Source organism: Acomys russatus, chromosome 7 (assembly GCF_903995435.1).
Source record: "Acomys russatus chromosome 7, mAcoRus1.1, whole genome shotgun sequence".
NCBI classification, from domain to species: domain Eukaryota; kingdom Metazoa; phylum Chordata; class Mammalia; order Rodentia; family Muridae; genus Acomys; species Acomys russatus.
The window spans coordinates 55,762,511-55,781,024 of NC_067143.1; the positions used below are offsets into that span (position 1 = coordinate 55,762,511).

Below are 18,514 nucleotides of genomic sequence, written 5' to 3' on the forward strand. Positions count from 1 at the left end.
GGCTCTGCCGGGTGTGGTGGTGCACTTCTTTAATCCCAGAACTCAGGGGGCAGAAGCAGATGGATCACTGTGAGTTTGAGGCCATCTTGGTCTACAAAACAAGTCCAGGATAGTCAAGGCTACACAGAGAAACAAAAAACAAAATTAGAGGCTCTCAAAACAACTGCTCAAAGAAAGAAACCGGGATCCAATTGCTAAGATTTAAAAAGAATCAGGGGACAAAACTAATTAAATGACTCATAGCAAGGCTGCATGGAAAAACTTCAGGAGCGTGCCTCCTCCATCAGGACGGAGTGCTACTCCAATTCAATATCTGTTTCCAACTTTATCCTACAGTACAGACTTGTCTAAACTTCACCTTTGCAGAGTCTACATTCATTTTCACTCATGGGAGAGCATCCTCCATACAATTACCACTTGAAATAGTCTCTTGGGAATGAGAATAAGTTAAAAAGAAAACACAGAAATTTCAGGTCTCTAATTTCCACTGTCCAAGATTTTCCCCTAGGAACTGTGGTTACCAGAGAAAATCTTCAGACATAATAATATCTCTCTCCTCTCCTCTCTTCTCCTCTCCTCTCCTCTCCTCTCCATCACTCTTCCTCTTACCTTGTCTCTCTCTCTCTCTCTATCTCCTCCTCTCTCTCTCTCTCTCTCTCTCTCTCTCTCTCTCTCTCTCTCTCTCTCTCTCTCTCTCACTCCCTCCTTCTCTTTCTTTTTCTGTCTCTTTTAAATAGAGAGTGATTTCAGAAATACATACAGATGTATATAGAATATAATATGAGAAAAGCATTGGAATTTTAGAAGCAGCCATATAATTAACAGTTAAATAAAATACTGAAGTTCAAATCAGGAGACTTGGGAGCTAACTGCGATTCTGCCAGTAAGGCATGCTCAGGTAAGATTAATGATTAAACTCTCCACCACTCTGATTGCTATTATGGGGCAAGGAGCTTATGAGATGGGGAAGGTGCTGCTTCTGCCGTTAGATTTTTATTTTTATTTTTTTAACGTTTAAGGACAATTTTATTTGAGCTTAAGAGAAAAGCAATAGGTCAGGCAAACTACCGATATAAATACTTCATGAAGGGAACTGGAGGAGAGATAGAGAGATAGTCACGCCTTTTACAGAGAATGTCAGTAAGCTGCCATGGGGCAAAGAAGTGAGTGGCTTCAGAGAAAGAATTAAAACATGCAAAGTACCATGGAAAATATATTTACCCTTTGGACAGTACCCAAAGAGGACAAAAAGAAGTAAAGAAAAAAGTAACACCTTCTTGAGTCCTGAGAAAAGGGGCAGGCAGCACGGCGGAGACTCCACAGTGCTGCCTGGCAAAAGCCACTGCAAGCTTTGGCCTGGGTTAGAACTTTTAGTGCCATTACTTAACTCTTTTCTTCAGTGATAAAATATTGTATGAGATAGGTAAACCAAATGCTGCCATTCTCAGTTTAGCTCTGGTGCCCCCAATTTGATCACTTTCCCTTGGTGGGGAGGTCCAGCAACAGCACACAGAGGAAGGGGAAGCAGGCTATCCGGATGAGACCTGGTAGGCTGTGGTCATATAGTGGGGAACAGGTCCCCTTCTGTCAGAGGTCTAGGGGAGAATAGGATGAAAGAGGGAGGGAAGGTGGGGCTGGGAAGATACAAGCAAAGGAATAACAATCATGACGTAATCTGAATAAATTTTTTAAAAATTTAAAGAATAGAATAAAAATAAAACCAACCAAACAACAACAAAAAAACCAAAACAAACCAAAACAAAAAACAAAAAAACCTTAGCTGAGCTGAGGCTGGGATTCATTCCTCTGCTGTAAATAAGTCAAGATGACTCAAGAATTTGAAAATACCTATACAACATTCATCTGTCTGAATTAAGGTTCAGATTTCTTGACACCCAACAAAAATATACCTGTGGGTATGCAATGTGTCACTCAAAGAACATGCACACACTGCACTCTAACACTCTGCATCAAATATGTCTCATTCTTTGGAATACCTTTGTGGTTGGCCACACCAGGCCTATCCACTTCCTCCTTCCATCTGTCCTATTAGCCCTTCGCATGCTACCTGCTTATCACATCTGGCCACTGCCTGGTGGGTTTGCGGGGCCATGAACTAACTGGCTTTGCGGAAGGTGGAATGCTGGAACCACGTCTAAAGTGTGTGATGTATTTCACGCGTAAAGTACTATAGAAGCACTGGTGAAGCAGGTGGATACATACAAGTTGACAAACACTTAATACACAAAAAAAATCAAGCTATTTGACATATAATTAGGTAAATACTTTACAAACACAGAAAGTGGAAAAGGTATGGAAGTCCTGAACCAAATGGGCAGTGCTGTAACTATGAATTGGCCGTTAATCACTTCAGTGAAGCAGTTCAGAGGCTAGGTGTCAACCGTGTCAGTGAAAAGGTCAACATTAGAAACTCAGAGGCTCTCAACCCAGTAGGAATTTTTTTAAGGTAGTGGATAAAATAAAATCAAAAGATGACTAAGAACCAGATTAGAAAGCAAACTTCAAAGAGCTGAGAAGAGGTGTCACATGCCTTTAATCCCAGCACTCTGGAGACAGAGGCAAGCTTATCTCTGAGTTCAAGGCCAGCCTGGTCTACAGAGTGAGATCCAGGACAGCAGGACTGCACCGAGAAACGCTGTCTTGTAAAACTAAAAACAAACAAACAAAACCTAAGAAGAATGCGAAGAAAGGGGGTTTCATGGGCTTGTCCTTAGCTGCTTATGAAGAGAAGCAAACTGTGTGTGGGACGTGGTAGGAGATAGATGTACAAGGGTGAGGCTGAGAAGACAAATAAACATTTAGTTTGATTCTTGGGATTTTAGGTTTTCAAATTTTGTGGCGTATAGGCTTTTGAAGTAGGACCTAATGATTTATTGGATTTCCTCACTGCCTGCTGTTATTTCTCCCTTTTCATTTCTGATTTTGCTGTTTTGATTACTCTCCCTTTTCGTTTTTGTAAATGAACACCACCGATGATGAGCGCGAAAGAGAAACCTGTTGTACGTAACAGCATCTTCTCAGATGCTCAACCTAGTTAGTGGAAATGAATGCTCTCTGATTTAAAATAAGTTTTTCATGGCAGGCCATTATTTTAGGTGAATCAACTGCAAGCCTGATGCCACAGGGCTGGTGTACCACTTAACTTGGGGCAGAGCCCTTCTTCTGTCAAGGATGGCATCCTCCAATGTGAGTGACAGTCTCCCAGTCACTCTCTTCCTGACTGGGATCCCTGGGCTGGAGGCTTTCCACCTCTGGATTTCTATTCCTTTCTGTGTCATGTATCTAGTAGCCCTTCTTGGTAACGCTGCCCTCATTCTCGTTATTGTGACAGAGAGTGCACTTCATGCACCCATGTACCTCTTCCTCTGCCTTCTTTCACTCACTGACCTGGCTCTCAGCTCCACTACTGTACCCAAGACACTTTCTATTCTGTGGCTCCATGCTGGGGAGATTTCTTTTAATGGATGCCTAGCCCAGATGTTTTGTGTCCATTCCATCTACGCCTTGGAGTCCTCAGTTCTCCTAGCCATGGCCTTTGATCGATATGTGGCTATCTGCAACCCTCTGAGATATACAACCATCCTCAACCACACTGTCATTGGACGAATTGGCTTTGCTGGGATAATCCGCAGTGTGGCTGTTGTCTCCCCATTCATCTTTTTGCTGAGGCGACTGTCCTACTGCGGTCACCGTGTCATGGCTCACACATACTGTGAGCATATGGGCATTGCGAGGCTTGCCTGTGCCAACATCACTGTCAACATTGTCTATGGTCTGACTGTGGCTCTGCTAGCTGTGGGCCTGGATTCTATTCTCATCGCCATCTCCTATGGCTTCATCCTCCGGGCTGTCTTCCGTCTTCCATCTCGAGATGCCAGGAGCAAGGCTCTGAGTACCTGTGGCTCTCACCTTGGTGTCATCCTGGTTTTCTACACCCCTGCTTTCTTTTCCTTCCTCACCCACCGCTTTGGTCACAACCGTGTTCCCAAGCATGTACACATCTTCCTGGCTAACCTCTATGTGCTGGTGCCTCCCGTGCTCAACCCCATTATCTATGGAGCGAGAACCAAGGAGATTCGGAGTCGGCTTGTGAGACTGCTCCACTTGGGGAAGGACTTGGTATGAAGTCTGAGCAGAGGTTGGAGATGACACAAAGTACATGGGCACGTTAGTCATCTAGGTGAAGTCAACTGGATGGAGATCTGTGATGTGTTGATGACAGCATGACATGGGAAGAGATGCCAAGAACAATAGTCTGGTGAATGTGGCTTATTAAACACCACACTAAGGTGCTCTGCGGACCACTTTTACACAGATAGGTGATTCCACTATTTTTCTGTTACCTTAGAAGGAGATACAATTTGCTAGAAGGAGAAAGGAAAAGGGATGGAAGGAAAAGGGAGAGGAGGAAGAGGAAGAGGAGGTATGTTCTGAAAAGAATACTGCATCTCAAGATTGAAATAATCTACTGGCACAATATAGAAAAAAAATCAAAATGGCACTCAGAATGAACGTAAATTGACCATGTAAAGCTCTAGGGTGGACCCATGTGTCTGACGGGGCACATAGGCTTGAATATGTTCTCTCTTACTTGATTTTTCAGCTTTGAACCAAATCTTCTTCCATCAGGTAAAGCCAGCTTTGAAACTAAACAATGGAAGTAAATGCCTTTGGGATTGCGATAAGGACTAGATAAATTACTGAGTGTGTGTCCCAAACCTGGAATGGTGCCTAAAATGTTCAATAAATAAATGTGAACTATAAAATGTTTAATCTCAAAACATTATTAATTTAGCTTTTGTATAAAACTTTTTACATAGACTTCTTATATAATCTCCCATCATAGAATTGTAACTATTTTATAATACCTATATAAAATAGACAGCATATTGATATGATGAGTGTTTAATAAAACTGTTTGCTTCCAATACATCTCTTGCACTTCATGGCTGAGTTTTATTTTCTTTTAGTAGTGAATGTATCCTTCTTAATCATGTAGGGAAGGTGATTTGGGGCCAAGCTGCCTTCATCCATAGTCTCTTCTGTCTTCAGCCACTGAGTGTTTGTTAAAGCTTCCCCACTGAGAAGTTATGGTGCTTCCTGGAGTGAACACTAATGTTTCTCATTGAATTTAGAAAACATTCAGCTTGTGATTCTTTTTTTAAACTAATAATATTTTACATATACATTATATATATACATATATATAATAAACTACATGCAGCAGGAAGAACCACAAAACAATGAGGAATTATATTAATGTTACATTCATAGTGGTTTGGCTATTTGTATTCGGCAACCTTGAAGAAAACATTTTCCTATCTTGGTGAGTCTAAAATTCTGACTGTAAATCAATATCTATCATATCCTATCTCTATCAGCTTAAAACATCTATCTCATCCTAAAAACATCATAACTCCTAAACAACTAAGCTTAGTTGGGAATCTAAACTATTTGGTCTTCAACCTCACTGAAGACTTGAGAAGGAATAAAATCAATTACCTGAGTAAAGAGAAAGTGCAAGTTAGGAGCTTCCGAATGGAAAAAAAAAAATTTACAGAGACAGTTTGCTGCCTGGACAGTCACTGATAACTCTCTATAACGTTGAAGCATCATCTTCAGCCTTCTGGCCCAATATATCTGACAGACATATTTGTGAGGCAGGAACTGTTGAGGACTTCTTTTACCTCGTGTTGGCCATTGATTCTGCCTGCTTCCACAGCTTGTGATTTTTAAATACATTTCCCTCACTTTCTCTCCCACAGTACTGACGCATGCGCATGGATATTCTTGTTGTGCCTCAGGGTCTCTGAGGTTCTCTGCTCATTTACCTTTGTTTTTATTTTTTGTTTTTTTTTTTCTCTTACCAGTTACTTGGACTGGAAATATCCACTGACACATCTTCAAGTTTGCTGCTTCTGTTTTCTGCCCAGTTTTTGGTCCAGTCTCCTCCTAGCCTTGGGAATTTTTCATTTGGGTTTTGTGGGGTATTTTTTTTTAAGAATATTTTTTCTAATTCTTTCTGATATATATTTGGTAATAAAGTCATATTGCACTTTCCTTTCTATCTTTAGACATATGTCCCTTTAGTTCTTCAAATATATTTAAGTATCTAATTAAACTCTTGGTTAAGTAAGCCCAAATTTTATTTTTCTGAAGAATAATTTTGTCTTGTTATTTTTGTGTGTGTGCCTGGGCCATGCTTCCTTCTTCCTTTGTACATATGAAAATTTTATATTGACACAATCAAAAGACACACACACACAGAAGGTTAATATTTCATGAGACATCAGAGGAATACAAAGCAAACCACAATGAGACAGATTAACCATTGCATTGGTGGGCACGGGTTGGTGGAGCTAGATTTTCTTCATACATTCGCCATGAATATGTAAATTGCTAACTACTTGCTTTATTTAATTAAGCACAAGTCACTGATAATGAAGTCATTCTAGCCCTACATATAGAGAAGAAAATAAAGCATCTACCTAGAGAAAGAACAAAAAAAACTTTTCTGTTGAAAATATACTTTACATACACTCGTACCTTAGATATGTCCAATGATCTGTAGCAGGACAATTAAAATAAAGAAATAGCTCTGTAAAGTGAATCACCCAAGCCTGTTTCAATTTCCTGGTACACATGAAAGTTTCTTATACTGTAGTATTGTCTGGGATGTGGGTAACAGCAACGTGATAAACAAAACAATGTATATACTTTAACTGTAAAGTAATTCAGTACCAAAACATAGAACCGAACACCTATAATGCAAACACTCTGCAGGCTGGAAGCAGGAGAATTGCTACTTCAAAAATTGCCCGCCCTACAATGTGAGTTCCAGGTCAGCCTGTGCTGCACAGTCTAAAGAGGAAAATTTATTGTTAAAAAGTACTTATGGTCATTAGAGTATTATAAACATGTAACCTGTAGGCGTATGACACAGCATTACCACAAATCTTTAAGGTAAAGAAAAAAAACAGTATATTGTAGTGGATGGATGTTAACAGAGATTCACAATATGTTATATGAAAAAATATACTTTCAAAAAATTAAAACATTAATTAAAAAAAAAAAAGATCTTGCCATTGGTTGGCAGGTGACATTAGCAACTGGACTTTGCATTCATTACTAGGGAGAATTATTTTACAGACCATTAAAAAAAAAAAGAAGAAGGAAGAAGAATTGAAAAGATGTTTCTCTAAGAGACAGAAGCAGATCTGTGTTTGATGAGGGCAAACTTTTGCGCTAGAACCGTAGCTCTTGGGAATTTATTTTGCAGCTTTAGTTTAGTCTTGTCTTTTGCAGCGACTCAAAGAAAACAAGGATGTGTTCTCGGATGTTTTCTGGTGTGATATATAAACCCCAGACATGGACACGGCCTGCTATGGATATGCAAGTAAAAATTTCCAAGGTATGTGAAGCATTTTAGTGCTTGGTAGCACTGTACTAAATTTAAATGATGCAGAGTAGGTTAGCATGCTGCCCTTACAAAGAGAGCGCATGTATTGCCAAAGCAGTCTGTGTGGAAAGGGAACCAAGCAGAGTGGAGTGAGGGGAAGACAGGAGGGGACAGAAGAAAGAGTAAACATGGCCAGTGCATGATACATTTTGTGGAAATATCACATGAGACCCAATGAAATGTATGGTTAATTCACTTTATGAAAATACTTATTCTTCAATTTCTCAGGCTCGTCTGTGGGATAGCACTTTGTCTGCTCTGCCTGTTCTGATGTCACAGGGAGCTACACAGTTAATCTGCTATGGTTGCCTAGAAAAGGCCATTCACTTGGGTGACTGATCTCTGGATCCTGCCACGTTTAGACAGGCTTACACACAGGCTTTACAGGGGAGGCAGTAGATGTCCAAACATCAATGTCACTGTAAAGGACACTACGAGCGAGCGCATTCCAGCCATCCCTGCTCCCTCTGAGTGGCCCCATGGTACTAGCTTTTGACTGTGAACCCCTGCTCTTGCTCATTTGCAACTGAAGAGCTTGAAAACAGAGGGGGGGATGGGGTGAGGAGAGACTGCAGTGCAAAAAGCCACTAATATTAACAAAATTCAGCCATTTTGTACATAAAACCTTTCTAGATTAACACAAGCCATTGCTTTAACAGCTGTAGTTCTGAAAAAAATTGACCCTAACAATATCGTCACCCATTTCCTCATTGCTTTTTACACTGTCAATTATATTGAGATTATCACCACACACAGACACACACACACATCCACACACATACCACAAACATACCACACCTGCACAATATACATAAAAACAACACTCACAATTATACCATGCCACACGTACACAAAAACACATACAAACCTAACACCTACACACATGCATATAACCATGATGTAACCCCAAAACACTATTAGGATGAAAAGAGTGGGGTATCCCGTATTTGAGGAAACAGTTTTTGAATCAGACTTGGTGTAATTACCAAGTGAGTCACTTGCCAATTTCGTGATCTTAAGCCGTAATCTACAGTGTACTCAGACCTCTAATGTGAAAATTAGAATGTCTTACATATTTCACACTTGTATTGTATATACAAAGCTCCTTGCTTAGCTTGTCACACAGCAGCAACGCAGTGAGTGTTAGCCCTCCCTTCACATCTCCCATTCACCATTTGGCATATACAAAGTGAAAATCACAACCACTGCCTCCGGTTAGACCCAAAGGTGCTGAGAGCTGTAAGGAGGACTTTGCTCTTTACTGAGGATACTCAAATATGCACATACATCTATCCTCAAAACTCAGTAAATGACACTTAAAAACAACACAAGGTTATTATTACACACATTTGTTTGCCTTCTCAAGAAGACATACACAGAGAAGACAGTCATTATTTTGTTAAAAACTATTTTATCAAATATTTTATAAAATATGTTACCATTAATTTAATCTTAATATACTTTAGTCCCATAAAATACTTCATGAGAATATAGTTTTTCTTACATTAAATGTAGAAAAACCTACAGCAAGATATAACAAATTAATTTATTTCTAGTTTTAACATGCTTCGTATTTGCTTAATCATAAAACACCACTCAAATTATTCTACATATGTTTACATAGTTTAATAGTTGTTGTTCTGTTGCTGTGATAAAACACCATGATCAATGGCAACTTAAGGAAAAGTTTATTTGGGTATATGGTTCCAGAGGGATAAGAGTCCATGTTGCCACAGAAAGCTGAGAGCTCACATCTTGAACTATAAAAATGAAGGAAAGAGAGGAAACTGGAAGTAAGCAAGGCTTTTCCATCTCAAAACCTGTCCCCGGTGGTATATTTCCACCAGCAAGGGTGTATCACCTACCAGCCAGGGAAGACCAAGTGTTCAAATGCCTGAGATGATGTCTGAGACATTTCTCATACAAACCACCACATGCAGTACCAAAGATCGCTGTGATGAACACTAAGCTATTTCTGTCAGCTCTGAAACCATCCTCTACTCTCTGGCTAAGATGACTGGGCTCAGACTACATCTTTTCCTTTGCCAGCCAGCTGCCTGTGAGAACTCTGCCAAAAGGAGGCCTGGAAGGCAGACTGCAAAGGCAAAAGACTGAGAATGGGTTGACGCTACTATCCATATCTCACCTTTGTAGTATCACTCAGTACCACACTTTTCATTAGTAGTTGATTTTTCAATTCTCCCCTTTCGCTAACTTCATCACACCAGTGTACCTTACCTCTCACAGGGTCTGGGGTGTAGGTTTCAGATAAGCAGAAATCTTAAAACTCTTGGCAACGTCTAGCTATGGTACAAATCCTACCTGGCAGAACTAAAAGTTATTCCCAATGATGCTGTTTATGTAAGTCATGTTCTTTTTTTATTATTATTATTAATTTATTCTTGTTACATCTCAATGTTTATCCCATCCCTTGTATTCTCCCATTCTTCCCTCATCCCCCCCCCCATTTTCCCATTATTCCCCTCCCCTATGACTGTTCCTGAGGGGGATTACCTCCCCCTGTATATGCTCATAGGGTATCAAGTCTCTTCTTGGTAACCTGCTGTCCTTCCTCTGAGTGCCACCAGGTCTCCCCCTCCAGGGGACATGGTCAAATGTGAGGCACCAGAGTACGTGAGAAAGTCATATCCCACTCTCCACTCAACTGTGGAGAATGTTCTGACCATTGGCTAGATCTGGGTAGGGGCTTAAAGTTTACTGCCTGTATTGCTTACCACTTTGTATAAATAAAATTAAAAGTGACTGCATGTTAACCTCGTTCCATTCCATCAATGTTGAACACATGAAATAATTTGAAAGAAAAGAGGAAGTTGTATTAATCTAATTAGAGAAAAATGGTAAGCAATACAGGATATGACAGGATATGGGATTTTTTTCCATATAATATATTCTGACTGGGGTTTCCCCTCCCCCAACTCCTTCCACAGCCATCCTTTCTCCCCTCCCATCCAAATCCACAACCTTTCTTTCTCTCTCTCTCTCATTAGAAAACAGACATGAAAACATGATAATAAAGGAAAATAATATAAAATTTTAAGAACTAAAATAGGACAAAACAAACAGAAGGCAAGAAGAGCCAAAGAAAAAGCACAAGGAACACATATAGATGCAGAAACACACACTTGCGCACACAGAAACCACATAAAAACACAAACAGAAACAAAACAACAAAAAACAAAACAAAAACAAAAAAGCCAACAACAAAACAAAACAAAAACAGAAACTAGTAGATAATCAAAAGATTTGTGGAGGGGGGGGGAAGCCCAGATAAAGTGTTATAAGACAAAAATACATTCAAAAATACTGAGTTTTTTGTTTTTTGGGTTTTTGTTGTTGTTTTTGGTTTTGTTTGTTTGTTTGTTTGTTTGGGGCCATCTACTGCTGGGCATGGGGCCTGCCCTAAGTGTGGTTTGTATACCCAGTGAGTCTCTCTTGGAGAAAACTTAGTTTTCTATGTGAGTAGTTATCAACTGGAGAAAGTTTCTGCATTAGGAATGAGAGCTGGTGCCTGCTTCCCCTCTCACGGTGGGACTCCATCTGGCTGAGACCCTGTGCATGCTGACTGTGCCTATTTTTATCTTATGTTTCTGGATGTTTGCCTGCATATATATATATATATATATATATATATATATATATATATATATATATATATATATATACACGTCTGCACAACATGTATGCATGGCCTCAGAGGCCAAGTGGGCACCATATTCCCTGGAACTAAACTTACAGCTGTGAGCTGCTATGTGGGTGCTGGGACTGAAACCCAGATCTTCTGGAAGAGCGGCCAATACTCTTCCCTGCTGAGCCATCACCTTTGTGTGTTTTTAAGTGTCATCTGGTGGCACAATGGCATTCCCCACCACTTACTACTCTATTCACACACGTCTCTGATTCTGTGCACAGAACACAAATGAACCACAATAACTGGGCTTTCAAGAAAACTCAGAATGAAAGAAAGAAAAATGAGTCAAACAAAGACAGACAGACACAGACCAGGACAGAGAATAAAGCACACACTTCCACTTTTCTTCAAAAGTTACTGCAATTTTTTTTTTCTCACTTGATTTTTTTCCTCCTCATTTATCAACCTTCCATTTTTCTCTTTCTCCCCCAAGAGGTATGCAACAGGCACCTTGGAGGAGGAGGACACCTGAGTCTTTACTCCTGAGTATTGCAGAATGACTCAATAAATAACCTCACTTGATGAGCCAGGTGGCCACGCTGAAGATATTCAGAGAGTTCAGAAAGGAGCAGACAGTTCTACAGGAATAGCGCCCAGGCTTCCCACTCTCTCATGCCACGCCCATCCGCATTTGTAAGGGCACACACCTTCCACTCCTCCAAACAAAACTTCAAGCGTAGGCACACACCTGCCCAAGCCATGCACCTCTGCTCTCTCGTAAGCAACGTAGCACTCATGTAACACATCGCCCAGTAGCTGTACACCCACACAGAGCTCCTTTGCAGAGATCGGCTCTTGGCCCACTTCACCAAAAATGGATGCCTCTTGCACAGGTAAGAGTTTTTCCTCTTCTAAGTCAGATTCCAAAACAAAACTGTGTTTGATTAGGGAAAAACAAAAAGAAAACAACCTCAGAGTTACTACATTGATGTCTAAGTTTGACTAAACTGTATTTGCCTAAGCAAAACCTCAAAAACCCAATTACTGACTTTAAGAAGGCTGAGGCAAATTTGGAAGAAGACAGTCATTGTGAAACCGAGTGGGACACAGGTTAATTGTACTTTCATACTGTCTCCTAATCGAAGAAAAATACTCTGTGCTTGTCCTCTGTCTTTCCCAGCTCTCTCAGCCACAGATGCCGACAGGGCAGTAGATATTATCTGACAACAATAACTGGAAACCATGCACAGGTATAATACTGAGCCAAAAACAGGGAAAGGGGATTTGTAGTGATTACAGCTTGCCCGATTCTATCACCACAGGCCTATGTCAGGGCTCAGCCAAAACCACCCTGGCTTATCACTGAAGAGAAAACAGGGAGAGGGTCTGACGTTCAGATACTGAATAAAGCTATCTTTGGGGTCTGACTTTCATGCAAACTCTGGTGCCCCATTTGTGACCATGTCCCCTTTGATGGAGAGGCCTTGTGACATTCAGAGGAAGGATAGCAGGTTACCAAGAAGAGACTTGATACCCTATGAACATATACAGGGGGAGGAGGTCCCCCTCAGTCACAGACGTAGGGGAGGGGAGTAGAGGAAAAGCAGGAGGGAGGGAGGAATGGGAGGATACAAGGGATGGGCTAACAATTGAGATGTAATATGAATAAATTAATAAGATATTTTTTTAAAAACTATCTTAGCATTAGGAAGTGACATGGAATAACGTGTTTTTCTGGAAGCGATAGAAAATTGAATGTGGACACTGGGTGGAGTAAAAAGACCCAACTCAGAATCTGAATATATGAGACCAAGTTTAAGTCCTACAAGTAGCACAGAGACCCTCAAAAAAGGCAAGAATTTAAAGATGGCTAAGAAGCATAATAGAGACTGAAGGCCCCTTGAAACTTACCTGAAGTAAATATATATATATATATTAATTTTTTTATTAATTTATTCTTGTTACATCTCAATGGTTATCCCATCCCTTGTATCCTCCCATTCTTCCCTCCCTCTCATTTCCCCCTTACTCCCCTCCCCTATGACTGATCCTAAGGGGGATTACCTCCCCCTGTATATGCTCATAGGGTATCAAGTCTCTTCTTGGTAGCCTGCTCTCCTTCCTCTGAGTGCCACCAGGTCTCCCCCTCCAGGGGACATGGTCAAATATGAGGCCCCAGGAATATATATATTTATATATTGTATATGGGAACTAAAGAAAACTGTGATGCGGTGGGGGAATATGAGTGAAGAAAAGTAAGGAGGCTAAGGGAAGGGGCTAAAGGTCTCTAGATGGTACGCAGGGCATTTCACCAAATAAGTCAGGGAGTATCCATCTGGGAGCACATATACTTACCTGGGTATCCATCTGGGAACATATATACTTACCTGGTGTTGAATATAGAAGCAAGCACTGATGTGTAATATAGGAAATAGCAGAGCCTTAAAAGGATTCTTGAAGAACAGACAAATTGTTTCATCCTATAAATATGTGAATGAAGCAGATACCTAATGTTTCAGGGCAGGCATGCTGTCACTACTTGGATAGAGCCCTTCATGTGCCAAGACGAGCATCAGCCTCCAACATGAGTGACAGTCTCCCAGTCACTCTCTTCCTGACTGGGATCCCTGGGCTGGAGTTTGCCCACCTCTGGATTGCCATCCCTTTCTGTGTCATGTATCTGGTAGCCCTTCTTGGTAACGCTGCCCTCATCCTCATCATTGGGACAGAGAGTGCACTTCATGCACCCATGTACCTCTTCCTCTGCCTTCTCTCACTCACTGACCTGGCTCTCAGCTCCACCACTGTACCTAAAATGCTAGCCATTCTGTGGCTCCATGCGAATGAGATTTCTTTTAGTGGATGCCTAGCCCAGATGTTTTGTGTCCATTCCATCTACGCCTTGGAGTCCTCAGTTCTCCTAGCCATGGCCTTTGATCGATATGTGGCTATTTGCAACCCTCTGAGATATACAACCATCCTCAACCACACTGTCATAGGCCAAATTGTCTTTGCTGGGATAGTCCGCAGTGTGGCTATTGTGTCCCCCTTCATCTTTTTGCTGAGGCGACTGTCCTACTGCGGTCACCGTGTCATGGCTCACACATACTGTGAGCATATGGGCATTGCGAGGCTTGCCTGTGCCAACATCACTGTCAACATTGTCTATGGTCTGACTGTGGCTCTGCTGGCCATGGGCCTGGATTCTATTCTCATCGCCATCTCCTATGGCTTCATCCTCCGGGCTGTCTTCCGTCTTCCATCCCGTGATGCTCAGCACAAGGCTCTGAGTACCTGTGGCTCTCACCTTGGTGTCATCCTGGTTTTCTATATACCTGCTTTCTTTTCCTTCCTCACTCACCGCTTTGGTCACAACCGAGTTCCCAAGCATGTGCACATCTTCCTGGCTAACCTCTATGTGCTGGTGCCTCCCGTGCTCAACCCCATTATCTATGGAGCGAGAACCAAGGAGATTCGGAGTCGGCTTCTGAGACTGCTCCACTTCGGGAAGGACTTGGTATAATGTCTTAAGCAGAGGTTGGAGATAAGAAAAATAAAATAATCTGGATATTACAACATCAGGAAGAGAGTTGGAGAGATGAAGTGGGGACTTAATGCTCAAATTAAAGTGACCAATTTTTTTTCTGGGCTATTAAAGAAATTCTGAATACTCCAGAGGGATGATATTTTCACTCTTCTCTCAAAAGTGGTGTCCTGGTTAGTTCTATGTCATCTTGACACAGCTAGAGTCATCTGAAAGGAGGGAGCCTCAACTGAGGACATACCTCCATATCATCTAGCCATCAGGCCCAGCCCGTGGTGGGCGGTGCCACCCCTGTGCTGGTGGTCCTGGGTTCTATAAGAAGAGAGCCTGGGCAAGCCAGGGAGCAACACCCACCTCTGGCCTCTGTGTCAGTTCCTTCCCTCACTGCTTTGAGTGATGAACAGTTATATGGAACTGTGAGTGAAATTAACCCTTCCTCCCCCAAGTGGCTTTGGTCATGGTGTTTCATCATAGCAATAGTAAATCTAAGCTGTAAAAGTAGCTACTGCTTACTAAAGAAGTAAGTTACCAGCCTTAAGAAAGGACTGGACTTTTTGAAAGGGACACTATGCTGTGAGTCCAGATGGAAAATAAAAATGAACTTAGAGTGAGTTTAAATCTGAGTTCTGCCACTTCACCCCTTCAGGTAGCAATTAGGGCTCAAAGTGTCCAGGTAGTGTGCCCAAACCTAAACTCTCCTACTTACGTACTGTGTAGCTTTGAACTTGAAGGTCAGCATCTCTGTGCCTCAGTTTGCCTAGTTATTAAACGGCAGTATTAACATCTAACACACAATGGAGTGTGAGCTACATATATCAATAACTGTATGGAATTTTTATGGCATTTCTTATAAAGGTTCAATAAGCAAATAAAATGAAAAAGTTACACAACCTCTCTAAACACTAGTAAGCAAGATTTCACTTAAAAAAAAATTATTGTACTTCACAGAGTTACTATCGTAATTACACTGCAGAACAAAACTGCACTATGTTAATGGTGTTTGAGGTGTAATTGATCCCCAATTAAACTGAGTTTCTCTCTATCCTTCCTCCAGTCCTCTGATTTGGGAGCTATTTCATTTCAGCCCCTTTCTAACATTCAGAGAAGCAGAGTCAGGCTCTGTCAGTAATCTCAGTTCAAACGCTTACAAGGGCTCCAAACAGATGATTGCTATTATTTGCATTTTAAAATAAGAGCATGTAATTCAGGAAAACACCTAAGGTTACATATTTTCATAGACAGTATATTACCTTCCGTTTTGTGGTAGAAATAGTTAAGCTCTGGACATGCTGGTCAAGGGCTTAAACCTTAGCATTTCAGTCTTCTTTCTACCTCCAGGAGGGAGAAAACACTGCAGATCAGGCCTTATTTGGGCCACCTGGTTTCAAGGGCCTTGATGGTCAGGCCTAATCCTGGACATCTGGACTGTAACTCAAAATGATAAGGGAAGAAAAGAGTGGGAAAACTGCACATAGCCAATTAGGTCACGACAGGCAATCAGTTATTTACAATACGACTTGTGTACCCTTAGTTTCCCTCTATGACTAAATGGAGTCTGAAAACAAAATGGCAGCATTTAAAACAAGGTTCTTTTGCTTGTTTGCAGCAAACTCCAACTGGCATCTTCTTTCAAGGGAAAATTAACTTTCTTCCACAGAGGCCCCCTGGCAATATAATCCATGTCCAGCAGTATATGGTCAACACAGAACTAATTTTGTGGTGTTTTTGGCTCATAATACGTTATTTGCGCATTTTTCTATCTGAGTGGTCTTTTCCTTTTGCATTTTCATTCTGATTTTGTGTTTTTGCAGGTTTGTTCTTGTATATCTGTGTGTGTTTCTTATGCTTTTACATTGTGGGCTTTTTAAAACATTCTTGTTTCTTTTATTTGCCTGTTTGTTTTCTAAATAAAAAAAGAAAGAAAGAGGGTATGGAGTTAGGTGGGACAGAAGGTGGGGAGGATCTGAGAGAGGGGTACCATGATTAGAATATGTTGTATGCAGGAAGATGGATGGAACTAGAAACAATCATCCTGAGCAAGGTAACCCAGCCCCAGAAAGACACGTGTGGTATGTACTCACTCATAAGTGAATAATAGCCATAAAGTACAGAATAACCATGCTACAATCCATAGACCCAAAGCAGCTAAGTAACAAGGAGGCCTCATGGGAGAATGGCTGGATCCCACTAAGATGATTCAGCCATGGTGAGGTACCAAAATTCTTATGCAATATTTATCAATACCATAGTCCATCTTCACGCCACCACCCCGCATATACACACAACAAACACATGTTAGTGTGTGTGTATATATATATGTGTGTGTGTGTGTGTGTGTGTGTGTGTGTGTGTGTATGATTTGAAGAAGAAAAACCAGTCCTTTTCTTAGGTAGCAGGTAAGATACCAGCAGGCTTGAAAACAGACCTTTCACAATCAGCATCTGATAAAGCCAAGAAGTGAAACAGTAAGGCACTTTTTAATGATCAAAAGAAAGGGATATGAGTCTTATCTTGGTGGAGACTGGACATTCTAAAGTTCTCAGATGATCATCGGATTACTGTCTGCCCATTGGCTTTCTGAAAAAGAACAGAGCTATACCACCATATCTTACCTTAAGAGCTAATCCAAGTGGACCCATTGCCTGGATAGAAAAATCATCAGTTCTGGGGACTGTAAGAAAAAGACTACCTAATCATGTAGGTTGGCACTGTAGTCTCTGTTGGTCCTCTGCCCACTCTCAGCATTGATAGTATCCCCATTTTTAATAAACTGCGTCTATTTTCTATACTATACTCTGTATGTCTCCTCTGAACTCTTTCTATAGACATCACAAGAATGGCAAGGGGAGACCAGAGCAAGATCTCGGTATCATTTTCTTCTCACTCCAAGAAAACTTCTTTAGGACCCACCTCTTCCTTGAACTCTGTAGGCATGGTATTCTAATTGGGTTTTTAAATGTAAGCAATAATTTATTTAAAAATTCTATGTGGGGTGAGATCCCAAATTGGAGCTCTCCATCAGGGTTCCCTCCCCCTCAGAGCTCAATGAGCCCCACAAATGTAGGAGCCAGAAGGGTCAAGGACGCTATGGGAGCATGGCCCACAGAATCAACTAAGCAAGACTCATAGGGGCTCACAGAGACTGAAGCAGCAATCACGGAGCCCGCGTGGGTCTGCACGGAGCCTTCTACATACATGTTTTGGTTGTTAGATTGGTGTTTTTGTGGGCCTCTTAACAGTGGGAGAGGAGGTGCCTCTGACTCTTTTTGCTTCTCTTGGGACCCTGTCTCTATTGGGTTGCCTCACCCAGCCTTGATGTGGTATTTGTGCCTGGTGTTATTGTAACTTGTGCTGTGTTTGGTTGATGTCCCTGGGTGTATATTCTTTTCTGAAAGGAAATGGAGGAGGAGTGGATCTGGGAGAGGGAGACTTGGAGGTGTGGGGAGACTAGGAGGGAGGGGAAAATGTAGTTGGAATGTATTGTATCAAAGAGTTAAAAAAAAAAAAAGAATTCTATTTGTTCTTGTTAGAAATATAGAGCCATCTTGTCATTGCGATTTGGGTTGTCTTCTGAGCTGTTCTTCTGAAAATGAAATTCTCAACTTCTGAAGATAAAGATGCTGTCTGTTCCTCTGTCTCAAGACAAGGCTCACTTTAGGAAGCCTGATGATCCTGTATGTGAAGCATTATAAGGTTAAGAAATAATGTGTGGGGCCCCTACATCTCTGTCAATAACAAACAGTGACACTGTGAGGAAATAGCAGATCTTTTCTGTGCCTGTTCATTATCTTTGTAATTCAATATAATTTGCCTTTATGTATACAAAGATCAGTATGGCTGC

The 18,514-nt window shown here is 41.2% G+C and overlaps 2 protein-coding genes across 2 annotated transcripts; both read left to right on the plus strand.

Annotated features, from left to right (window-relative positions):
• Positions 1-3,192: 3,192 nt before the first annotated feature.
• LOC127192237 (olfactory receptor 52D1-like) lies at positions 3,193-4,146 on the plus strand. Its single transcript, XM_051149563.1, has one exon. The coding sequence runs from the start codon at positions 3,193-3,195 to the stop codon at positions 4,144-4,146; it is 954 nt and encodes a 317-aa protein (XP_051005520.1).
• Positions 4,147-13,686: 9,540 nt separating this feature from the next.
• Positions 13,687-14,652, plus strand: LOC127192238 (olfactory receptor 52D1). Its single transcript, XM_051149564.1, has one exon. It carries the CDS (start codon positions 13,714-13,716, stop codon positions 14,650-14,652), a length of 939 nt encoding a protein of 312 aa, XP_051005521.1. The 5' UTR covers positions 13,687-13,713.
• Positions 14,653-18,514: the final 3,862 nt, after the last annotated feature.